Genomic DNA, 26,613 nt, shown 5'->3' on the forward strand with positions numbered 1-26,613 from the left:
GAACTTCCACAAGCTGAGAATCATCTGAGTTGTATCCTTGCTTTCTTATTTGCTTGGAAGGCATTTTCATAACGAAGTACTGGTTTAGCAAAAGCAGTAAATTGGAGTCTCCATGCAAGAGAAATTGGAGTTTCCTAACATGCACGTGATTTAAAAAATAAAAATAAAAAATAAGGTGCCTTGAGATGCTGGCAGTTTTAACATTTGGAACAAAAGAGTTCATATTTATATTTACATCCTAACTGCTCAATTTTACCTTACAAGCTTCAATTTAGGAAAATATACAGTACTTTTGCATATAATGGTACCTTGTGAGCCCCTGAGTCAAGTAGAGGATTTAAATACAAAAAGGAAAACAGCCATTAAAAGCACTTACATTGTATGTGGAGTAATAGTACAAAATGATTATTTTCCTGGAAGACCAGGATCAGAAACATGCCTATGAAGACCCAAGATTCCTACAGTGTTTAGGGATGAATCTGTCAAAGAAGGATGCCTAATGGGATGAAGGTAAGTTTTTCTTTGCCTCGGGGGGTGAAGCTCTAAAGAGAGATCACTGTCTTGTTTTAAAAGTGAAGTCAAGTTGTCTTCCGAAGCTGTGTTCAGATGCACCCCACTTGAGAGGGAGTCTTTGGATTTAAGTTTAGATTTTTCAAGGTCTAGCATTTCAGGACACTGATAGAAAGAAAAGAAAAGAAAAGAAAACACGTTTTTATAATTCATTTGGACGTATTTCTAAAATTACACTCCTGAAATCTAAAGATGTTTTCTTTTTCCAAACTCTACATTGGATTAGTGGTATTAACCAAACTTTCCTTCTCAAAGATGGGCCAAGACATTGGAGATCGGGTATCAGTTTAGATAATCCTAAACAACCAGTCCAAGAACTTTAATTTTATTCTGAAGCTGTATCAAATTATTATTATTTTAAGCACATTGTTTCACATTGAGCTTTTCAGATGAATTTTAATTCAAAATTCCAGACACTGGGATCAGAAAGGCAGGTTATTTCGTGAGTACATTTGGAGTACAAAGAGAGAGAAAAAAGAAAGGAAGGAAAACCATCCATCCTTAGTCAGAAAATACTATCTAAAGCTGCTGAAAGCAACGAACTAAGTACACGGTTTTGCATGTTTCCCAGCCATTTTAAGCTAGAGATACATTTCTACTTTCATGTTTTGGAAAGATTGCATTATTTCCCTTCTGGCAAATTACCTCATGCTATTAATGTAGTTTCATTCCCAGAACATTTTGCACTCAATTCCCAAACTTCTAAAAAAGTTTTTACAAAATTGTTCTGTACATTCTTCTTTAAATGGTTGTTCTTAGATCCAATTTGGTCACAGTGTTTAAGTAATTAAGAATGATTCCTAAAATAGAATTCCAAACGAGTTGGATGTTTCATATTAACATAATTCAAAGGGTTCCTCATAGGACTTCAGAGGAAGGATAAAGGACACCAGAATATCTCTTCTTACCATCACCAAGGTGAGAAAAGTTAAGAGATTTCTGGTGATGGGTGGGGCTCAGATGTGATTACTAGTCTGACTGCACTTGGATCTCAGGTCTTCTCTGGCCGGCTGCTATTTCTTCTCCCATTCCTTCCTGAGATCATGTTCAAAAGTGTCTCTTGTCACTAGAGCAAATTACAAACCTTTATCTGAAGGGTTTTTTTGGACCCAGGGCTATTCCTTAGCTTTCAGAGCTCTACCATTGATAACTTAGTAAGACTGATTCTTGAAAAAAGCTTTTTCTTTAAGAAAAAAAAAAACCAGTGTTTTAAGATCATTCTTTAAGGTCCATTGTTTCCAAAATTTAAATAAGCATAAGAATCAAGGGGGAGCTTGTTTAAAAGGCAGATTACAGGGCTCATTCCCAGAAGTTTCAATTGAGAAGAAACAGAGATGGGGATGAAAATCTCCTTTTCCCACAGCAGCCCAGGTGACGCTGATTCACATGGTCCCTGGAAACACACTTTGAGAGACACCCTAGGTTACACACTATCTATACTCACTTGTGACGAAGGACTGAAACTTCGATCCGTCTTGATGGATGCTACCGGATGACTGGTTCTCGTCAGGCGGATGATGGGTCTCTGATACTCTGCTCCTGCGGTTACCATACTGTAGGCTGGGGGGACCACAGTGGTTTGTTTCTGCAGCAGCTGTAAGATGGTCTGGATGTCTGCCGTCATTTGGGATTCGAGTCTGCAGGACAGACAGAAATAGGGGAAGACAGTCCTAAAGTAGTCCAGGATTTCAAAGCATTTAAGAAAATTTCAGCCTCATCAATGAATAGAATTGTGGTCCTGCTTTAAACAAGGAGAGGAGAGGGAACACAGAAATGCTCACTTTCTATGTCTCACTAATGGTTCTGATAAAGACCGTTGCTTTCCTGTTCCTTTAATAAGATCTTAATAGAAAAACAGCTGAATGAAGAGCCTACATTTTCATAGTGTACACTGTATTACATTTTTACAGTTAAGCTTTGTTGATTTCAAATGGTAAAACACATTGAGAATCTATTTTTAATCAGTAATCATCTTTTAAATCAGGTTTTAGTCAGGTTTTTTTTTTTGCACTTTTTGTGTTAATTTTAATGATGACAAGGGCACAGGAGTAAAAACATATTTCATTTGTATTGTATAACAAGGTAACCAAACTGGACATGGAGGATACATTACAAAACAAATCATTAAACTTAGTTTCTATGACTTTTCTTTTGATTAGGTTTCTGTCTTTTCAAATAGGACTGAGGTATCGTAAACTGGCAAAGATAAAAAGAAGCAAGTAGGAGTGGTGCTAAAATAACAGATACTCAAAACCAAATGCCTTGTCAGAAAATGTCGTACGGTAAACATTCATCAGATTAGAGCAGCAGGAGAAAGTTACTTCTAAATCATAATCATTTGAGTGGTATTTATCAACCTCGCCAGGAAATAAAATTCATTGCAAAAAGGAAAGGGGGAATGGAGGAGGCCAGTTAGTTCATTCCAATAAATTATTTGGTCAGTTTCTTGTAAGCATTTTACTTACTCTTTAAAAAATAGATTCCATAGCAACTTTCTTAGGTAGCTGGAACAAACGGATAATTCCTTATGTGTTTCAAATTTCTGTTACCTTCATCTTACCTTGCCCCTCTCCTATTCATGTCAAATATTGTATATTTTTCATTGCATTTTTTCTTAATGTTAACTACTGTCAAGTGCTAAATTCCTTTCCCATTTACAGTTTAGGGCCTTTGATAGTTAAGAAACAGATCAAACATAAACATTTACTTGCTTCTATGACCCATCTGGCTAGCAAAATACCAGTCTGATAATTTTTTCCCCAAAGCTCACAAGTAGCTAACTGGCCTGTTAATTTCATTCTCATTTGAAAGTAAAATTGAAGGGAAAATTGCAAACAACCATTGGTACAATCTCCCTCCTTTGTGTGTGTTAACAGTATTAAAAAAGAGAGAATTTTGTGGGTATAAGAACAGAAAATTTGGACCATATGCCTCTTTAGAAAACTCTTCTTTTAACTCTTATTTGTGTGTACGATTTTATTTCAATGAAGAATGCATTAAAAAGGTAAATCTTATCAAAAATGTTAAATTCACAGACTAATTTTGCTGTTATATACATGCTATATTTGTGAAATTTAAAAGCGGAGAGAACTTAGCCTTTGATATGAGAGAGAGTAGAATAAAACTTGAAAACATGGGAGAAGATCCTTTCTTTTTTCTTTTTAGTTCTTAATATTGAAACTACAAATCTTCCTTCTGAGAATCATGATAACATATTATTTGTGCAGGTTTTCTATATCTGGCTAATATAGCCACATAGCTTAATGTCTTCTAAACTAATAACTATAAATTATACATGACTGTGCCTTGCAAATGTCAACACTACACACTGAAAAAGCAAATTTGAGTTATCAACTAGTTTATTTATCAACTTGTTACCCATTGTTCTGATTGAATTTTTTATGGTGCCAACTAAAGAGAGAAGGCTCGTTATTTTATTACACATCCATTTTTTCTTTCACTCTTCAAGGTCCAGCACAAGTTTTATCTGTACTCAAAAATCTTCCCTTATTCAGAATTAATTTCTCTTTCCTCTGAACCCCCAAAGAAAATTCTACATTCAGAGTACCTGGTATATACTTCTGTGCAAATGTATCCTATCATTAACCACATTTAATATTTAGTGAGTGGCCTACATATTAAATGTAAAAGGATTTGGGGGTGAGGAGTGGAATAAAAACTTCATTAACAAATGGGATTCAAGACCCAGTAGCGAGTCAAAAATTATGATAATGTTTTTGTGTCCTACAAAACCTTTGCCAAACAGCGGTGATCTCCAGGAAACAGGATCTCTGCATCATGGATTCTATTTGAATCGTGTCTATGAGGAAAAAACCCATTGGGAGGCGCACTTCAGTAATAGCAACACGCTGCCAGAGCGGGACTCCCGAACGCAAGGCCATCACGTGCAGGTGGAGGGTGTAGGGTGACCATGAGACTGTCTGTGCCAACATGACTTTGCTGAGACCGTAGACCACCTCTGTCAACATGACTTTGTTGTTCCAAAAAACTGTGCCTGGGAAACATAAGTCCAAGTGGGTAAATAACTTTACTCCTTCAGGAAATTTCTATAGGTCAACTCACTGGAGATAGCCATCTGCTCTTTTGAAGGAATAACTTGCTTAATCAAACAAATTTTATTTATCCATATTTGCTTCAAGGTCTTCATTTCTCTGTGTCCATTCATCCTGAACTTTGCCCAAATCCACTCAGTTTCCCACCTTGAAAGGCCCAGGCTCCAAAGTCCAATAAATATCTTATTTCTTCCTTCCCCTTAGGAGATAATACTTAAGATCCTGTCGAGGTGGCCGTCTCCCTTCATGCAGTGATTTTGAATACTGAGTTTGGTTTTATTAACCTGTAATCCGATATTTGGGATAGTTCAGTGCAATGGATTGAATGTTTATGTCCTCCCAAAACACATTTGTTGAAATCCTAATCCCCAATGTGATGGTAAAAAGTGTGGCTTTAGGGATGTGATTAGGTCATGAGGGTAGCACCCCATGAATGGCATTAGTGCCCTCCGAAACAAGACCCCCCCAAAGAGCTCCCTTTCTTCTACCATGTGAGGACACAGTGAGAAGACAGCCATCTATGAACCAGGAAGCTGGTTCTCACCAGACACTGAATCTCCTGGCTCTTTGACCTTGAACTTTCCATGCTCCAGAAATGAGACATAAACATCTGTTGTTTATAAATCACCCATTCTACTGTAGTTTTGTTACAGCAGTCCAAAACGGACTAAAACATTCAACAAAGAGGAGCTTTACTGAAGGATTTCTTTACTATGCATAGGTCGTATTTTCATGTTTAGGATTAGGGTCTACTGGCTTAACTGGAATGGACTCTTCTAATAACACTGAATAATCTGCTCTACTCTGTAGGAATTATAGAGAAGTTTGAAAAAGTCCAGCTTGGTCTTTAAAAAAGAAAAGAACAACCCAGTTTTATAACTTTTTTGTCAGTGCAGTGTTGGGGCAGCATAGGCCACTTCAAAATATGCCACTTTGGCATACTGATTCTTTTGAGCTGTAGGCACTTGGAAAACAGCAAATGCAGGGAGAGGCTTTCTCTGAACTTCCCTTAGCTGCCTCAAGGCAGCTCTTCCAAAAGGAACTCAATTGTCATAAATCCCCTCCCTGGAAGTTTCAACAATCACGGAAGATTGACTTTTGTTGCAGGAGAGGAATCTAGAAGTTGACACCACAATAAGACAAACTTTGCCACAAACCGTCATACCTCCCATCTCTTCTGCTAAGGTAGCCCATACATCTGGCCTAAAAATTAGTTTCTCTCCTCTAGGAGAACTCCATCCCCCAGCCCATTTCCCGATTAAGATGCTGTTTAATCTTGAATTCTAAGCCACTTCAGGGAGTTACTCATTTCCCCCGAGTATCTCCCATGTGTCCGTGAGGTATACATGTTAATAAATTTATGTTTGTTTTCTCTTATGAATCTGTCTATTATTTTACAGGTCTCAGCCAAGAACTCAGAAGGGGAGAGGGAAATTTATTTTTCTTCGCCTACATCAGCATAGCTATACAGCAGCATAAAATGAAAGTTTTCATTCGCTGTTCAAAGACCCACAATGTACCGGGCACTATGTTCTGCAAGGGATGGAGTCAGCACCGAAAGCTTTTACACCCTCTAGGGCCTCCCTTCTCAAAGTGTGGTCAAATCTGAGAGCTTGTTAGAATGTAGAATCTCTGCCCATTCCAGACCTAGACTTAGAATCTACATTTTAACAAGATCCCTAGGTGATCTGAATGCACATTAAAGTTTGAGAAGCGCTAGGTTAGGATCAAGTGTTAGTGATTTCCCTAAATATGTATATCTGTAAGCATAACATATAAATATGTAAGAGCATTTCGTATGTAAACCTTTAACCCTGCATATAGTTTAATTGGCTATTAAAGCAGAAAAGCAGCAGCAGCTAGGACGATTCAAGATAGATAGTTTATATTTGTTTGTATTGCACTGTGTACTTAGTATGTGTATTTGGATGAAACAAATTGGGTAGAAATCCACAGTTCTATATTTGAACAGAAATGCTGAAGCTAAATAGAGCAGGTTCAAGTCTAGAAAGTGTCCCAGGATTCTCACCCTGCAAAGTCGAAGTCTAAACTGAGCTGCCCTCTTCAAATTTGTTTTCTATACTTTTGCATTCTAGAGTAAAGTGGAGGAGAGAGGTTGCTGGAGATGGCAGTGCGGTAAAAATGTAATATTTTGGATTTTAAATCCAAAAGGGGCTAAGCTGTGTTAGGCAATAAAATGTGAAAATTTCAGAGATAAATAGAAAGACATTAGTTAAAGAAAAGAAGTATGTTAATGAATATACAGATACTACGAACATGCCAAAAAAAGAGATTTAGTTGCAGTTTGGCTGTGAAAAAGTTTCATATAACAATAATTTAAAAATCACTGTGATAAAATAATTATTATTACCATTGGGCAGTTGCAAACCAAATGGGTCTTAGATGTATATGCCCTTAAAAGTTTATAATTTCAGCCCCAAGACATAGTAATAACACTTATTTTCAGTAATCTTTGGCTTACACTAGCAGCAATGATTGGTACCCATGACAAGGCAACAAGGAAACTGTAAAAATCTCAATTTTCATTCTGAAAAAAGGTTGAAATCAGGAAACACAGAAATATATGTAAAGCAGGATAATATATTCAGATGAATACCAATAATATAAGTGAAGTTCATTGTTAATCAAATTTCACCTAACTACAACACTCTCTGTTTTGAAGCATATACATACTCTCCACATGCATTACCTCAGTCTTTACAGAAGTATTTGCAGGCACATATAGGTCAAAGAAAAAGGCAGCCTGGAGAAACTTAAATGACTTGACCCAGGCTTCCTACTAGCAGCTAAGTAGCAGAGTTAAGACTTTAGTCTAGGTTAACCAGTTGCAATTGCTGTGTGAGTATCATGCCGAAAAATCACTGCTGTCTCTGTCATGCATTCACTCACTTTTTCATTTACTCAAGGAGTTGAACACACACTATATGTTTGTCAGTAAAAGAATGGGCAGTCATTTTCTCTCAGTCATAGGAATCAAAGACATTCAAGTTCAGAGATCACACATAGCAATTCTTTTGTATATACAGTATATATTTCTATATATGTTATGGGTAAAAGGTCCATGTAGCTTGGTATAAATAGCAGGGAGAGATAGCAAACGTATTAATTAACCAAAAATGCTTTTATGATTAATAATAAATATTATCATGGCAAGTTCTTATATCTTAATTAAGAATTACTGACTCTTAAGTCAATGATAGTCTGTTTTAATATTCTTAGCTCTTATTTTACAAGACTTGCATTTGGCACTTGGGATGCAATATAGACCTCAACTTTTACTTTTAAACTTTGGTTAAATTACATGAAAACATGAAATACAAAATGAAGTCTTTAATTCCTGCAATATTTTCATACTTGTGTTTGAAATTAAAGCATACAAATCAATTTCAGTTCACTAAGCTGTAGGTTTTCTGATCCATTTTGTCTGTTTTAGTTCCTAATTCATTTTCATTGGTAATGTACATGTGTGTACATACATTTATATGTTTACTGTATTATTTGACACTGTTTAATTCTGGCATAAAGATTTTAAAAAACAAGAAAGCAGTGAACAACACCAATAAGACACAGAAGAAAAATTAAGCTTAGATAGTTAGCTTATGTGATATAAGCAAAACTCATAGAATGTGGTAAGTACAGATAATGAGTAAGCAAGTAGCTTGTTAGACATGGGCAGAATTCATAAGATGTATTAAAGACAGCATGCTAGCAACCTACAAAACACCCCAAAGACAGAACAGAAATATGATGTAACAAACCAGAGCATGACTTATACAAGGAAAGAGATGAAAAGAACAAATTATTCTCTGTCATCTCTGGGCAGATGACTGCCACCCTCAAAATTAGGTCACCCACTGGTGACACACACACAGTATGAATCCTCACGTTCTTTACCTATAAAAGGCCAATAAAACACATGGCTGTACGGCAGGCTAACTGAAATGCCATAGCTGTGGCCAGGTATACTTGACCTTACATCTCTGTCACACAGTTAGTGCGTGTCACTGACACTGTGGATTTTTTTCATCTGTGGACCCCTTTTGTGCAAACCTCAACTTTGGTCCTCATAAACACACCATCAGCAGGGAAGGCTGACACGGCATAAATGAACACTGCGTAAATCAGGATTCAGGTAGTGTGGTCCTGTCACCATGCTTGCTTATTATTAGAGATGTGTTAATTGTTCCATCTGACTCTCCTCATCACTCATTGTGTGTTTTAAAATGACAGCAAATCCTGTGATTTGAGAATTTTGGTTTAATCCATACAGTTTTCTGTCTCTGACCCCTGGAATACCTTGCCTGGTGGTGAACCTGGAAGCTACCTTGAATCAAGGTCACTTTCCACATGTAACACAACTAAGGTAGCTATATTATACTCACATATCTTTTTTCCCCCCCTGAATCTCACTGACCAGTTTAATTTTGAGTCCATGCAGTTTTGTGTTAAGGGGTTCCATCCTTCCTAGAACCAAAATTTATTCCTTTTCTTATAAGGTTTTAGATTGGTGTTGGGGGGAGAGGTGAATTAGGAGTTTGAGATTAACACATACACACTACTATGTATAAAACAGATAAACAACAAGGTCCTACTGTATAGCACAGGGAACTAGATTCTATATCTTGTAATAGACTATAATGGAAAAGAGTCTGAAAAAGAATATGTATACATATAACAGAATCACTTTGCTGTACACCTGAAACTAACACAACATTGTAAATTAATTATACTCCAATTAAAAAAAGAAATTACATAATCATAAAAAAGTACATTGGTAAGGCCCATCCATGCTAACATTAACTAATAAGATCAAAGGAAGGGAAACTTTGACCTACAGGCTGAGTAGATTCAGCCCTCATTTTCATTTCTGATTCATTGAACAAGTTGGGAAGAGACCATGTGTTAAATAAATGAATGAATTTGCCCTCCAAAAACTGTGTGTAGATCAAAGATGGAGAGGATCTGGGCTTTAAGTCTGTGGGATTTTCAACCCAATCACATTTCTGACAAGCTTACTGAATAACTAAATGTTTAAATCACTTTGTTGATTTTAGAAAAATGTTATAACACACAGCTAAATTACCTAGGAACCAGTAAAGAGTGTAAGAGAAGGACTTAAAGAGGAAGGGTGTTAGTCAACAAGCTAAATATGAATTATTTTGAGGGAATTAAAAAAAAAGGTTTTCTTTGGCAGCCGGTGCTGATGATATACTAATTTTATGGCAAGTAAAGAAAAAATAGGATTCATGCTGCCAGAAGTATGAAGATTTCTAAATAAATGCTCCTTGCAAGACAGATTAATAATTCTGTCAACCTCTAGTCTTATTTTAAATAAATAAGTGTATAAAGAGGCTATGAGTTCTATGGCAGGATGCACGTGCTATTCGCAAGGAGGAAAAGCCAGATGCAGCCAAGGGCTTGGCTTGTGTTCTCCCTTTGCCTGGCTACTGCTTATACCTGTTAAGTTGTTCTTGAAGCAAATCTAATCTTTGCTCCACTTCTCCGTATGTGAGGTCACTTTCGGTTTCCGAGATCCCCCAAGCTGCTCGCTGAAGTGCTGAGGGACTGGACTCGTCAGCCTGAGTCCCAGCATTCTCTCGTTCCCAGCCTCTTGGGTCAGCGATGTCTGTGGGAAATAGCAAGGTGGACGTCAACTTCTTTGGGTGCCCGTTTGTAGCAGTAATACCGAGACATCCACGATACAAGCAGGAAGGGATCTTGAGGTTTAACTGGGAGACAGAGAACTAGAGTGACCCAGGGACCTGTCCAGGGGCCAAGACCAGTTGGTAGCTGAGTCCCACCCACCCTGACCCTTTCTGCCACCTCTCCCATCTATTTCCATATGAATAAAAACATACAACTGGGTAGGAGTCTTGAATACAATTTTGCCTTCTTTCTGTGTCGTACTAAGAGGAAACAGGGATGGCCAACCCAAAATTCTGGTTAGACAGCCATGATTTGGTGCTTTCATATTTGGGAAGAAATTGCACCCTGGTATGCACTGCTCCACCTCAAGACAGTGATTTTAGGACACTTTACCTCAGAATAATTTGCATACTTCGTGATTTAGAGTGGGCTCAACCAGAGAGAGCCATGGGGAGGCGCTGATCTGCAGAGGGCTTCCTTTAGGGCCAACCCAACTCAAAGTAGAGCCAAGGAGCCTTGAGCTGTTAAAGATGGTAACAGTCCTAAAGGTCCTGTAGTCCCATGACACCCTTTCATGTTTTTATGTTTCCTTGTAGCTCCTCCTGCATTGTCCTTTAATATACTCACATTAATTTCCTTTATTTTTTCTTGTGGCCTTTTTATTTAGAATATTTTTATGCTACGATACTTTCAAACATATTGCTCATCTGGCCAAGTCCATTTTTCAAATATTCTGCATGTCTGTTCTGTGCCAGACACTCTGCTAAATGTGGAAGTGTTAAAGACGAAGAAGACATAGGCCCTGCATTTGAAGAATTCAGTCTAGCAAGACTTTGATCACTTTTCATAGAGAATCATTTTCTAAGCCTCACTTAATTTTCTATTTCTCTTGCAATCTGTGTTTGCAAGTTATCAATATTTGAGGGCAAAAATAGTGTCTTACTTTTTCTTTTGTCATATGCTTTTGATGGCTTTTGCTATGCCTTCTTACTCTCTACATTTCACATATCTAACAGAGTACTTAAAATGATTAACAGGTTGGAAAATAAAACCCATGAAAAAAATTCTAGTGGAATTGGGAGTTTATTTCAGAGACAAAGAAGGAACATCTTTCTTCACTGGGAGGGCTGGTTGGAGGAAATGACTACCTAAAACTGGTCTTTAGTTTCACATGGAAATAGATTTGAATAACAGGAAGTGGTTTTGATTTGATAGAACTTTTTTTCCCCCTTTGGACAAGTAGTTATGATTAAACACTGGCAAAAGTTTTGCAAAGTTAAGGAACTTATATCTTTGACTACTTAAAAGTCTTGGATAGAAAGTAATTGATTTGGGGAGGGTTAGCTCAGATTCTAGAAATAAGGAACAGAATTTGTAGGACTTGTTCTCTTTTTTGGTAGGACTTCTTTTGAAGTCCCTTCCTTTCCTACTGTTTCTCCAAAAGTACAGTCAGATAGCTCAAAAGCATCCCCTTTCCCCAGGTAGCAGACAAAATGTCTGTATCCTTTCTTTGTGGTTTTTCTATCACTATACACTTATCATTGACTACATAGAAGTCTCTAATGAGGTGGCAACAATTTCTGCCTCAGTTGGGTGAAGTTATAACAAAAGTATTAGCATATCCAAAGACAACATTAGAAAAATATAAGGTCAGAGTTCCTTGTTCTATTGAAAAGGCTAACAGACCTTAGAGAGGTTGCTATGAAGTCTACAGAGGTTCTCTGTGATTAAGGACTCTTCTCCTATGGAATCCTGGTGTTTTGTTTTGTTTTTTAAAGTGATGATGTATAATTTCTTTTGATACTTTACCAAATATGACAGATGAAAATGAACACAGAAAAATGGTATTGTTAACTTTTAAGTAATATATTAGCAGATTTTCACTGAAAAGTATGATTTATTATTCACAAACATGTGACCCTATTTAAAATGCAAAACAATAATGTCATGTTTTAGTGCACCAGGTTTTCAATTTTGGGGCAGAAATGTCAAATAAGCATTCAGAACACACGTACAAATGTTTGGTAATGCCAGTGTTTCTCCCTGTCTAGTCTCCTGCTAGACAATATAATAAAAACAGTAAAAACTGATAGACTGGAAGTTACATATTATGCTCAAAAGTTTTGTGATAAGAAACTTTACAGAATTTCCACTTATGCCTAATAGTTCTCTCATTCTCAAATCATACATAATACACTGATTTTTAAATAACAGTGGTGAATCACATGAAATAAATTATGTAGGATTATATTTTTTTCTGCAGTGCTCAAGAAAGAGCCTGATAATCTTCTCAGCGAAAAAAGGATAAAGATAAACTATTAGGTCAAGGCTTCCTTGATTATAATTTATGCTTATATTAAACTCTGGATATGTGTGATTAGCTTGTTTTAATAACAACGTGAAAAATAGGAGTTCAAAGAGGAAATCCTGCTTAGTGGTCTTAATCAAAATGAACATCCTTGTAGATACTTTCTAAATATAGCTCAGAAAGAATCTGCACTTGGTTGCCTTGGAAAATGTTGCTATAGTTGCAAGGCACATTTCTGGAAATGGATGAACAGAAAGTAAACTTTCACTTTGCTCTGGATACACAATTTTCCTAGACTCAACTTTTGACCTCAATCTAAGTAGGATCAGAGTCCATTTAATTCATTTTTTTCTTTTTAATTTTGTCTAAGGTCCTCTTTTGTTGGATTCAGCATGGCAAATGCTAGAAATGTAAGTGGCATTTCCTATTGATAATAAAACTGAAATTTGTGGGGATTTAGTAGTTCAAATTGCAGCAGTTACAGCTACACCCTACATATTCAAATTTTTGAACACGCCACAGTACTTCACCTTAAAAAAATCACTAGGGAATGAAATTTGCAGTGAATAAAGTTTTAGAATTCTCCATTCATTGATCGTATTAGTTATCCAGGTTAACCATGTGTCACACTGATTGACTCTATATAACATCAATTATGCTTATTCAATTGACATGCATATTTAACTATGAATATAAAGGTAATTATTTATCTGACTAGGGATTCCACTGTAAATTTTTGAAAATTAAAATTTGTAGATATTAAAATGATTTGTTAGAATACTATCCTTTTATTGTGCATGTAGAATAGCTGATTTAAAATAACTGGAAGAAGTGGCAAAAATGTAAGATGAAGGCGTGACACTGTCAGCAAGAGTCACTATAAAGTTGAATAAAGTCCCCAAAATATATCTTTAATGACTTGTCATTTGAGACTCTTAAGACTCAAGAGGAAAATCACTTTAAAAAAATCAGGTTCACGTTATGATGACTTTTGGAGATAGTAAGATGGTTCAGCAAGTTCTTCAGAACTTCTGACTTCCATGATGCAACCTTTTTCTATTTTTAGCACTTCCCAGAATCCGTTTTCATAAATAACTAAAATGGGACATTTGATAATCACATCTAATATTCCATTCTTCCATTGTGATAAATGAGGTACTATTTTCATTCACTTCATCAAGATTTTAGATTGTCCAGAGAACATTTGCATATATTCTTAGCTTATTTCAACTTGGAGTCATGACAAAAGCTGATTTGATAAAATAGGAAAAGTAACTCTGGAAAAATGTAAAGCCTAAACATCCGAAGAGTCCATAAAACTTTTGTTGTCAGATATAGTCACTTCAAATAATGGTGGCAATGATAGATAATATTTACTTACTCTGTGCCATAATATTGTATCCTGTCAGGTCAAGAACATCTTATTTCTCTTTCATTTCTGTTATATTCTTTTGATTTTTTTTGCTACACCTTCTTCATCGCTACACTTTCATATATCTAGGAGTATATTCAATGATTAAAGCGTTAGAAGAAAAAAATTCTGAGAAGATACTAAACAGGTTGGGAATGTTATTTCAGAGAAAGTAATTGATGCAGGTTATCTTGTTTAATAATCACAACAGACTAGTTGGTTAGAAAATATTATTCCTACTTTAAAGATGTGCAAGCTGAATCTTAGTAGAGTCTGTCCAGTTACTTACTAAAAGACATACAGGGAGCAAGTCACAGAGTTGGACTTGGAAGTCAGGCAGGCTGACCCAGACCTCTTCTTGCACCCACTTAAGCTAGATTTAACAAGATCTGTAGATCTAGCTCCTGTTATGCTAAGCTAACTGTTCTCTTATGTGCTAACCGTCAGCTTTCCTGAGTTTTCCGTCCTTTAGCATCAAACCAAATCTGGGTATGTTGATCAAGCACGATGACCCAGTTCGTGCATATTTTCTATGACAAAACCCAAATATTTAGGTATTCCCCTTAAACGATTGTGCTTAAATGAGTTGGATCAAGAGCATACTTTATTTAGGGGCATTTCTCCCCATTTTCTTATAATTCCCCATAAACCGTAATTTCTTTGGTATTCATTATAGTGTTACTGCATTGGCCTTTCATTCTATAAAACAAAAGGGTTGGAGGTGAGGATAGATACAGAAAATACAAATAAGAATCAATGGGTTAGCCCTCTTCAAATACTCACTGATCCTGTCTCACCATGAATCACTAAAATAGACATTCCCAGTGTTGTATGTGGCATTATGTTAAGTCTGACTGGTCACACAAAACCTCTTATGCTATCATTGGAAATAATTACCACTATTCCAGAATTGAGCAAACACTTTGTAGATGACCTGAGATTTGAACTCTTTGCAAATCCTTCATGAAATCCAAGGTTAGATTAACATGTGTTGGTATGGGTCTTCATCTGTGAAGAGTCACCATTTTGTGATTCGCACTCAGAGAGACAACCTGATTTCTAAGAAACTTGATTACCTTTGCAAGAGTGACTTCGTTTACCTATGTGAATTCTTCCTGAGGTGGGCACTGTTTCTTCAAGACCAAGTCCTGCTGCTTTCCCTATTCCTGGAGGAGAATCTACAAGTCCTGAGAAGAGAGGCTTTTGTTCGTCGTCAATGGAGGAGATGAAGGATGACGATCTGCTCTTTTTCTCTTCAAAGTGTTTCTTGGAGCTCTGATAATGTCTTATCGTGTCTACAGAGTCTTCGGGATCATTTGTAGTGCTTTCTTTGCCAAAATCTATCAAATAAAAGTTATTTTATAGAAGATAATCAAATGTGGGACTGCAAATTGCACTGTCTAGTTATATATATAGTACCCTTTTAATAGTGATGATCTTTGATATCGAATTTTTTTAAGCCACCAGAAAAGTTATTTTATTCTTTCTCTTTTCTTCCTACTGAAAATGTAGCTACTTAAGGAGAGTTTTTCTTAATTCAAGGGACATTAGATTATCTTAATGAAATACATTATTCATTTCAAAATTAAAAGAATACCTGCAGTAGTAATACTGTTTATACCTCAGGAAAAAAAAACTGTAGGGTAACTTAAACCTTATTTTTACATGCTCAACAGTCGTTTGTATTCTTAAAATCTGGTGTACTATCTCTTTACAGAAATGAAAAAGGGAAGAAAAATGTGTCTCAGTTCTAAATATCACCATTGTGTAGCTTGTTGTTTGTTTGTTTTCAGCTTTCACGCCCTCTCATCTGTGGTGGCCATTCACATATTGTGGATGTCAAAACTGGATGCCCCCTGGTGGTAAGGGCTGGCAGGCGGAATTTCAACCCTAGTTCATTGCATACATTGGCCTTGGCATCAAATTCCAGGCAGTTTAGTTGTGTAGCACATTGCAAAGAATATAAAGCTAAAATACAGTAATTAAGGTGGGTTTATCTAATTACATTAAATCCAGGAGTGCATATTGGCTGTTTTATACTGAAATGTCAGGATAATTTCAGCCCTGAAGGTTGTGTTAGAATATAATTCAGCAGGAAAAACTCAGAGACAAAGCCCAGAACTGGTTTCCATTAGTGTCCTGGGGAGACAGTATAATTCTCCATCTGGTTACTGCTAATAACTAACCAACATTCTCCAGAAGGTATATCATTTTCTCGAGAAATGCTTAAGACAATGTCCCCATCTACTCTCTGCCTGGTTATGCTTTCTTTGTTATTTATAGAAGACCAAATGAACTGATTTAAGGCCACTTCAGAGAAACTTCCAACTGTTTTTTAAAATTCCCATATGGCATAGAAATTAAACAGATCTTTTTCTTTTATTTAAAAAAGCATAATTTAAAATATAAGAAGCCAGAAAGCAGCCCAAGGTAAAAATGGATAGAGTTTTAAAATGAGCTTCATGCGAAATGGTTATTAAGGAGTTAGTTTACATCCTACCAATTAAAGTTAAATGTAGTGGAAGCAGATTGTTTAATTTATTTTCTTTAAGATTTCACACTTGCTCGGTGATTTCATCATCACTGAGAAGACTACAGACCTTTCCAATCTCAAGCACTGTCGACATCATTGATACTCAGTGTTCCTTATATGTCTCCATTCAACCACTAATCTAGCTGGTTATAAATATTAGGTCAGCTCTTCTTATACAGACCCTTTCTAGTGTCACTGGCACAGCCCTCTGTAAGCCTCTAAACTTCATTCTTGTCGTCTTTTCCTCTGTCTCCTTTGATTTTAACTTCTCCCCTCCTGAAAACTTGATCAGCATCCCCACTTTATGAACAAATCATTTCATTCCTTAAAAAATAATAGTTTCCAAGTTTACGCTAGTAAAGGTTAAAAAAAGAGAAAAGCTTCTCTCTTCTAAATTATCCTCATGCTTGCTAAGTACATTGCAACAATTTGCTGCCCCTAAGTAAAACTTTGGGCAGTTTGGGCACCGATGGGATTTGAATCAGCAGAAGCTTCTCATTGTCCTCAAAATGCTTTTCCTTTAAACACTTTCATGGAATCTTTTCCAGCAAAATCAAATGTAAAGTGAATTAACAACTAATTCGTATGTCTCCAACTGAGTAAGGATAATGCTAACATAGATATTTGTAATGAATGTACATCACCAATTATTAAATCACGTTGTCTCTTTGGCTTGAGAGGTCCGTGAGTCCTCTGTAGATGTGTAAAAACCTCACACACAGTAAAATGTTTTGTCCCACCTACGATATGAGCCTTGGTCTTTGTTTACTAAACTATGGCTTGAGTTTGGATGCCTTAGGACAAATTCATCAGTTAACATATATTTTTAAATTGAATTATAACTTGCTGATTTCAACTCAGGAACAGGTGTTCACGAAATGTGTTGAATGAGGGATTATTACTTCGTTCTCTAGTAAAATGGAGCAAATTATTTCATATACATGGTATCCAAATCCTTTAGGAAAAATTTCAGGTAAAAGCAGGGTCATGAAAGAAGAAGAAAAGTTTCATATCCTTGAATTTTTCCAAAACATAAGGGAAATTACTGCACATTTAATTCTGCGTTCATTGCCACTGGGTGATCACCCAGCTGCTTCTTGGAACCCAGGCCATGAGAACAGTTTCTCTAATGCAGCCCAACTGCAATGGCATTTCTCTGTTCCGTACTAGATACTTCAAAGCTTCATATTCAATCATTTAAAATGATAGTTGAAATGACAATCTATTTGTGAATTAAAAATGGAAACTGCTCAGGCTTAGACTGCAGGTTAGCTAACGGAATACATGAAACTGGGCTGAAACACATTGTAATTAGCTTCCAGGTACCTCTAGATTTTGATGGCTTGTTCCATTTCTGTCTTTTCCTTATTAAACTGGGTTACTTAACGGACATTAAACAGTATGAGGTACTATTTTTTCTTAATATTATTCTTAATGCTGTTTTATTATTATCATTTCTTAATGCTATTTTCTGAAATGTTAAGTAGAAATGGTATTCTGAAGGCAGTAATCTGAGTTTTTACATTTTCTCCTTTGCTAGAAGTGAGACTATATAATCACTTCTGTTACCATCACTTTGCAAAGAAAAAATTTGTCTGTTTAATTAAGCCTCAAGTTTTTCTGATTTAGATGACTGAAACCATTTTTTTAAATCCCTTGTTTCTGTAGGCTGACAGTTCATCTCCTTCCCTTTCCTCACAGGATACAATTCTAAGGTATTTGTGATTTGCCTTGTGAATGTCTGTCTGGGTTCAGAACAGACTGACGAGCACTGAGTAGAATGTCCTGATGGAGTGGTTGACTCATCCATCTTAAGAATTATTACATAAAATTCTTACATTTCAAACAACCTGGAAACAAATGCTAGCGCTCTTTCCATCTTTCATGGAGCCTTTCTTTCAGATTAACTATCATTTTTAATTTGCCAGACCCAACAGGTGGAAAAGAGAGGCATTTAATGTGCTCTCTTAGCATTGGCATTTAAGATCTCCTCCTGGTAACAATTTTGAGGTAAGTTGAGCATTTCCCAGCTGAATGCATTAAAAAACTTATTTCATTGAAAATTGGAGTCTAAAATAAATTTATTCATTTGATTTCAAGTACTTTAGTTCCTCTCCATCTTCAAAGAATGTTGAAAGATAATTAGTGTCATTTTTCTATTTAAATACATATGAAATTTATCTTAAAAATTAAAATAAAGATACACTTATATATTACTAAAATGGATAACAAGAGCTAATCATTCTTTGTTATTGGAGAAGATATTCCAAAGAGATGCGAAAGTAATTCCATTATATTTAAAGGCTTAACTTAATAAACTTAGAATTTGACCCACCCCTATTCTGTAAAACAAAGTTTAACAGTGTATATATTTACTCCTTATATATATCTTTTCTCTTTAAATATCTCCTTTTAAACATAAGCTCCTTAACACTCTGAGGTTTAGGCATGATTGAAGGTGGAGGGGCTGGAGATGAGAACTGAAGAACTGAAGGGCTCCGGTGTTTTGTTGAATAGGTTATAAGCGGTAATTGCAAGACTCAACCTCTGTCTGTCTCCAACAGCCAACCATGCATTCTTCCCTCTGGTTCTTGATGCCTCTGCTGATTAATTCACAGTCAACAGTGCTCTTGGATATTTGCCTCAGGTATTGTTTCAAATGAGAAGTAAACTAACTGTAAGTAAGCAATACATTTCATGGGCAGCTTTTAGCTTATGTACCTGCCATATTACTTAGTATCAGTTATCTTCTGAAAGTTCTCTGTTCTTTATACTTACTTACATGCTTTTTTCTCCCAGGTATTGGTTCTACATCAGGAAGTATAGAATGAGTAGCCCCTTCAGATCTTTAGATTGTGGTGATTAGGGCTAAAATGCATTCAGCTAATTTTTGAACTCACCTTTAGCACCATGGAGTCCTGAAGACTGGAATAGGCAACTCTCAGGCTCTGGATAACTGAAACTAATTGTGTTTTCGTATTGACAAAATCATGCTTATTCACGGACATACGAGGAAGCTTCAAAGAGTTACAGGCAGGCAAACCCCTAACCATCTACACTTTATAAAATGGGCCTCACAGACTAAGCCTGTGATTAAAGGAAAAGTTTTCAGAATCAATAGAAATGTCTAGTTGCATAAGCACAATATAAATTGTGACATGCTCTCAGGGCCTTATCAGGAGATAAAAACATTAGATTATTTAGTTTGAGTATGAGGAAGCTAAACAAATTGAAAGAAGATTTAATAAATCTTCAATTGTATGGGGAATATTATTATATAGACAATATTGTCAAGCTGTTCTTCCTTTCTAGTGAGATCAAAATATGAGATTAACTTCAGGATAAGGGATTTAGATTAAATCGATGGAACAGCTTGACGATAATGGTTCTGATTTTAGAAAAAGTCACCAGGAGAATAATGAAGGACATTGCAGAAATAAATTATCACCTATCTGTGAGAGTGCTTTCTTGTTCTGCAATCAGCCAGAGGATTCAACAATTTGCCTAATTCAACAGATATTTATCAACCATGCTCTGCAAAAGGAATCTACATTTTAGTAGAGAAAAAGGACAAATTCACCAATAACCATTGTACAGGGCAGATTTTGAAAACAGAGATCTTCCTTGACTTACAGTGGGGTTATATCCTGATAAATCCATTGCTAGTTGAAAATATCTTAAGTTGAAAGTCAGTGTAATACACCTAACCTGCGAAATATCATAGCTTAACCCAAGTTTACCTTAAACCTTCTCAGAACAATTACATTAGCCTACAATCAGGGAAAATCATCTAACACAGACCCTGTTTTATAAAAAAGTGTTGAGCATCTCATGTTATTTACTGAATACTGCCCTGGAAGTGGAGAACAGGCTGGTTGTAAGTGTACGGGTTGTTTCCCTTGTGATCGTGAGGCTGACTGGGCGCTGCAGCTCCCTGCTGGCACCTAGCATTATGAGACAATATTTTACTGTACATTGCTAGTGGGGAAAAGCTCAAAATTCAAAATCTGAAGTACGGTTTCTACTGAATGTGTATTGCTTTCACACCATTGTAAAGTTGAAAAATCATAAGCTGAAACATTGTAAGTTGGGGACTGTCTGCATAAGGAAAAAAAAGTGCCTTAGGGCTTCATAAAAGAAAGAAAACATACTTTTGAAGAAGTCAAGAAGGAGTTTCATGTTGAATATCACTGAACATTAACTTTGACAAAAAATGTAATTTAATGGATGAAAAAGTGGTTTGTTATGGCTGTACGTGTATGTGTGTGTGTATGATTATTGGGAGGTAAATTCTGATTAAGGGAATGATATAAGCAAAAATACAGAAATGATTCACATGGAAGAGAGGGCAGCTTACTTCACTTGAAATACAGTGCAGGTTAAAACTAGTTGATGAGCTTCCCTTGGGAGAGAATTCAGAGAGAAGAGAAGAGGGCCAAGAAAAGAACTTGGATTAAGAAGGCAAAAGGAGGAAGAGAATCACATGGAAGATGCTCAAATGCTATTTCATGAACTCATTCATTCTTTCAACAGGTATCGGTTGAACACCTGCTACGTAGCAAGCATTGAAGCCTCAGGTGACTAAATATTTCCCATGGGGCTTATGATCTGGTAGCAGACATCATTGATTAAATAAGATGCAAATAATATAGAAGAACAACTGGAATAAATGCTGCAAAAGAAAGGAGCTGAGGGGGAAAGCCAGGTTAGGGTAGCTAAGGGAATGATGACATGAAACAAGACTGAAGAGGTAGGCATGGAACCACCCTATGAAGAATTTAGGGAATGGGAATTCCTTAGAGGGCTTTAAATGTGTGTATAACATAGTATAACTGCATCTGAAAAAAAAATCACCAGTAGTCCAGTATGGAGAATAGATGGGCAAGTTGGGAAGGTGAGTTGGAATATTGTTTCAGTATCATGGTAGCTTGAGTCAAGAGTTGTGGCTATGAAGGTGGAGAAAAGTGAATCAAAAGTGACCTAGTTTGAAAAGTAAATGGATGTGCCGGATGTAGCAATAATAAGATTTGTTGCCAGTGTTGCTGGAGAGGTTGAGAGAAAGTTGGCTCCTAAACAGATACCTAGTTTGTGCAATTGGTTGAATGGTGGTGTCATTTAAAAATATGTCCACTGATGGAGAGACAGGTTTCCAGGGGGATATCATGAATTTAATTTAGAAAATGTTGAGTTTGAGCTGCCTTTGTGATTTCAAGTAGATGGTTTAACAGGCATTTGGATATATGGGACTGATGCTCAGATGGTCTGGAATGAAGATGTAAATATGCACCTTTCCTACATGAAAATACAATTAAATTATGGGTGTAAATGAGATTGCTCAGGGAGAGTATGACATAGAATAAGAAGAGAAGAAAGCCTAGGACCGGTCTTGAGAAACATCCTTGAGAGCTGACCATCAGAAACCATATCATTAGAGACTGAAAAAGGCAAAGGGTTTGGCTTTCTAAAATCTGAATAAAGTTTACCCTTGAAATCAGAAGTACAGTGACCACTTTAGTAAGGAAAACTAATAACCACATGCTTTTAAACTTTAAAAAAAAAGTGTTACCTTTCTCTCCTTCACTATCAAATGACAATTTCCTTCTTCGTAGTTTACTGTTGTCTCCTTCAGAATCATTCATGGACTGTGATCGTAGTAAGAGATCGGCCTTTGTTAATGGAATGTGAAGATAAAATGGAAGATTATTCAATTTGAGCATAATGTATCATCAGCAAACTCTTTACTATTCCATATCATTTCAACCACTTTGAGACAATTATTTGATTACAGGCAAATAGCAACAATACTTTGCTTAATGGTTGTCTCTAAATTATAAAATAGACTGATAGGATAATTCTAGTGGTTTTACCATCTGATGGGGAAATCATAGTTGTAGAGGTTATTTATCAGAAATGTTTGGGGATGATGTCAACATTTAGAGACAATGTATTCCTTTCTGTGGAAAGTATTTTATGTAACTTGGTAAAGTCAAAATAAGAATAATACTAATTAAGAAAAACTTTGCAGAATCTGTATTACTGCAGAGAAAAAAGTATAAACTAATTATAATTAGCTATGATGTTTAAATTACATGGTAATGGTTGCAAGGTTAAATTTCACAACAATAAATAGAAGGTTGAATTCAATACACACTATGCTCTGAACCCTTTATTATTTTGTTCCTCATTCCTCCCTCCTCTCTCTTTTGTAAACAAAACTGAAAGCTTCCAAATAAACAAAAAAAGGAAGCTCCTCTTTTATATAGCTGCTGCCTAAACTTTTTATGTAAATGTAAACTTTTTATGTAACATTTACCTTTTATCTGAAATAGATGTTAGTTGTTTTTCAAAGCAAAATCAGAATGAGGTTGGTGACATTAAACTGGGATTTGATAAAGTACCGAATTAAAATCATTATAAAAAAATATGCTCTTGGTAACTTGAACTTCTTACCACTTCGGTATTTTTCAACTTTCCAGTGTTTTGAAAACAAGTAATTATCTGAGCTGATGCTTCAGGTTATCAGATGATACTCTGGTGACCTAAACATCTTAAAGTTTGTCACAGTACCTGGGAATGACTGTAACTCCAGGTGGGATTAAATCTTTTAACACTTTTACCAAACTATCGACTTGAAGGTCTTTTTCCCAGAGAGCGTGCAAATACACTGGCAAATGTCAAAACACTGATTTCTGACAAAAAGAGTATTCAGAGTTGGAGTTGGGGTTACAGGGTTTTGGGAGGAAGGGAATGGAGGAATGACCTAGTAATAAATTGTGAACTGCAACATCAGTTCTGTATTCTTAGAATACTGGTAGACCATAAGGACCCATTTTCACAGTGGACAAGAGTGAGGAATTTGAGGGCTGCACTCTCAAAATTCATCCTGGGTTAAATCACATGCAAAATCATTTGAAATATTATTTCTGTTAGAGTATATGTTATTCATTCTTCATCACTAATTTTGACTCAGTTATAAACCTGATTAATTTATACTTCTGTGATTTAGAAATTGTGTTAAATATGGACCTAAACTTCAAGAGTTCAATTCTTCAATAATTGCTGAAAAGATACTGGTAACCAATATATGGTGTAAATAATAGCTGAGAGAATATATTAACCTCTGTATGAGATAAACTCTTTTAGGAGATTTTCAATAGCCTAGAATCACCCGTTTATTACAAATAACTGGCACACTTAATATAAACCAAGGCTATTTTAAAATCAAGTATATCACCTAAGATTTCCCAAAAAGGTCAAATTTTATTGAACTACTTAAAGTTATTCAATATGCTTGAAAGTAATTAGACTGAATTCCCTCCCTATAATTTAGAAATTACAATAATAAGTCAGCTTTTCCTTTCAAATATTCAGAATTGGTTAAGATTGTTTACACTGTTTCACTTGATCTTTCAGGAGTATCTGGGCAGTCCAAGAATAAAATAAAATGTCACAGTACAAAAACAGCAGGTAACATATACCTTTGCACTCTCATGCCTTAGGTTGAAAGTCAGCTCTAAGTTTGTGAGAAAGTGATCAGAAAACTCAGGGTACATATCCAAAACCTCTAGCAAATCTTCTCTCTGGATCTTATGCAAGTCACAGTATGTGAGGGCTCTTACATCTGCATTAGACTTTCCAGGCTTGGCATAAAGATGAACCATTTCTCCAAATATATCATTTTTTCCTAAAAAAGAAAAAGAAAAGGGGGAAAAAAGGAGATAAAAGGAATCTGAACTTAATGTTTTCCTTCTAGAAGTAGAAGGGGACTACTGACCAATCCCTGAACCCAAAATTTCAAGTGTAAGACCCTACAGCCAACAGACACTTGGGAAGCAAAATTCCAGTACCTCGTACCTACTGTCCCAGTCGTGTTTGTTCGCTGACAGAAATTTTGCCTCTTAGAGCCCTGGTCTTGGTGTAACCCCTCTTATACCCTTGTTTTGATTATTTGGCCAAGCATCTAGAGTACAGCGAAAATGGCTTTAGTCTGCTATGCCACACACCACTAGAAACGGGTCTTGCCAGTGGTAGGAAAGTAGGTCTAATTTTGTCAACTCAGGCATGTGGGGAAGGCTGTGGTGAGTCAGATTCACAAACTTTCTGTCTCAGGACGGTCTCTGGAGGTGGTGCCCAGCATGAAGTTATGGTGGAACACTTTAACACTTAGAAGACTAGGGGTACAATGTGAACACACCTCTTTCCTTTAGTAACCACTTTTGGACTTGCCCTTAATGAATGTATCCCGTTGCTTAATAAATCTAGCTATATTTTCCCAGCATATACAGTCATGCTTTTTGACTGTATGACCTTTATTCTAAAAGTGTGTCCTTCTTGCTTTCTTGTCAAACCTGGGGTTATTTCAGTGTCTGGCTTCTGATGAGCCCTTCCCATCACCTCTGCCTGGCCACATGCCATCTCTTTTCCAGGCTCTTTCAGTGATGAGGGTGATAATGACGGCAGCAACAATCACTGAGGACTAAGTAGGTGTCAGGCGCTGTGTCAGATGCTTAGGTGTATTATCTCACTTGATCCCCAAAATAACTGTATGGAAAAAAATTACTAATTATTATCCAAATTTGATGAATATAGAAAGAGGATTAAAAAGTGTTAACGGATTAGGTCAAGGTCACCTTCTTAGTTGGGTGAAGTAAAGGGAGGGAGAGAGTAGCCATGACTAAATCCCATGCATCTGACTCCAGTCAAAATCTTTACACACTTGACGTATTTAATCTCCTCCCAATATTTTCCCTGAATGTCAGGGCACTTAGATTTTTCTGAATGTCAAGTTACTTAAAAATAGTACCTATGGAATAAATGCATAATAACTACTGATAGATTACTGATTATATGATTTTTAAAAGTAGCCAATGGCAGTGTAAAATAGTACCTTCTTACTATACCCTAAACCTTCTTTTCAGATTTAGAAAATGCTCCCTGGATCTATTACTTTAGTTTTTGGCTGACAAGTTCATATATACCTGACTACGGAAACTATCAAAGACTTTAAACAATAAAGTTCTAAGTTAAAAAAAAAACTGTAATGTTCTTATTTTAAATGTCAATGTAACAGGGAGAAATCAGATGCTGTATCTTTATAAGAAAAACTGATGTTAGAGAGAATACATTAACTCTAGTTTAAATAAATTCTTAGCTTTTCAAAAATAGAATGAAAAATCAATTTCTGAAAATGTTAAGCGCAGATGTACACGGAGAGGGGGACAGAAAAGAAGAATCTCTTGAAATGTTTTCTAGTTTTGATACTTCAGTATAGATACTATCACAGATCAGATCAGCTCTGAACTAAATTCGGCCTGAGCTTTGTGTTTTAATTAGCTCTCATGACGGTAAACGAGCAAAGAGTAAGCCAGTCAGCAAGCAGAGCTTATGTACACTCTAAAATGACTATTTTATAAAGCAGGAAGGCTTGTCACCTTGTAGAAGTTAGGGCTGGCTGATCTGAAGATCAGGAATGTAATGAAGGATGCTCCTTCCCTGGCAATATACCAGAGCAAACTGTCATGGCCAAATCTAGTGAAAACTCCAATTTATTGTGCAGCTGCTGAGTGATTTACACTAGGCTTTTATTCTTTGCCTGCTTATTGGACTGCAAGCCAAATTTGTGCATCTTGTCAATGTTGGAAAATTTTCAAAAGCTGGCATCATAATAAAATGATCAATATAGGTAGGAATCTCCACAACATCTTCGTCCATGGATTGGGACCTGTGCTCTGCTAGACTCTGGTTCAACAGAGCAGTGAAGAAATCAGATAGCCTCCTTGTCCTTTGGATGTTAACATCAAGAGTCGAGTGAAAGGAAATCATTGAGTCACATGTTATTTGAACAGAACTAGATTTAACCCACAGGAAAAGAACAAGAAGTTCACACGTTCACAAATGTGAGGGGTGGGTGTTCCCATGGGGAGACTGGGCTTAAACCTACGGGCTGGGGGTAGGAGAGGACAACTGACCTCATTTCTCTCTGTTCCTGTGCTCTTCTCTGTTGTTCTAATAGCCCCCAAGAAATCCTACAAATTCACACTGACGAAACTTA

The 26,613-nt window shown here is 36.3% G+C and overlaps 1 protein-coding gene across 1 annotated transcript in view; it reads right to left on the reverse strand.

Annotated features, from left to right (window-relative positions):
• Window positions 1-362: 362 nt before the first annotated feature.
• Window positions 363-26,613, reverse strand: part of KCNH7 (potassium voltage-gated channel subfamily H member 7) — a 389,771-nt gene continuing 363,520 nt past the window's right edge. Inside the window, exons 10-15 of the mRNA XM_072961066.1 lie at window positions 24,041-24,246; window positions 22,129-22,228; window positions 15,106-15,369; window positions 10,122-10,290; window positions 2,015-2,207; window positions 363-675 (exon numbers count right to left, since the gene is read on the reverse strand). Coding sequence (XP_072817167.1) covers window positions 406-675; window positions 2,015-2,207; window positions 10,122-10,290; window positions 15,106-15,369; window positions 22,129-22,228; window positions 24,041-24,246 — 1,202 coding nt within the window. The 3' untranslated portion in view covers window positions 363-405. The remainder of the gene's footprint in view (window positions 676-2,014; window positions 2,208-10,121; window positions 10,291-15,105; window positions 15,370-22,128; window positions 22,229-24,040; window positions 24,247-26,613) is intronic.

This window comes from Vicugna pacos, chromosome 5, assembly GCF_048564905.1.
Source record: "Vicugna pacos chromosome 5, VicPac4, whole genome shotgun sequence".
Taxonomy (NCBI): domain Eukaryota; kingdom Metazoa; phylum Chordata; class Mammalia; order Artiodactyla; family Camelidae; genus Vicugna; species Vicugna pacos.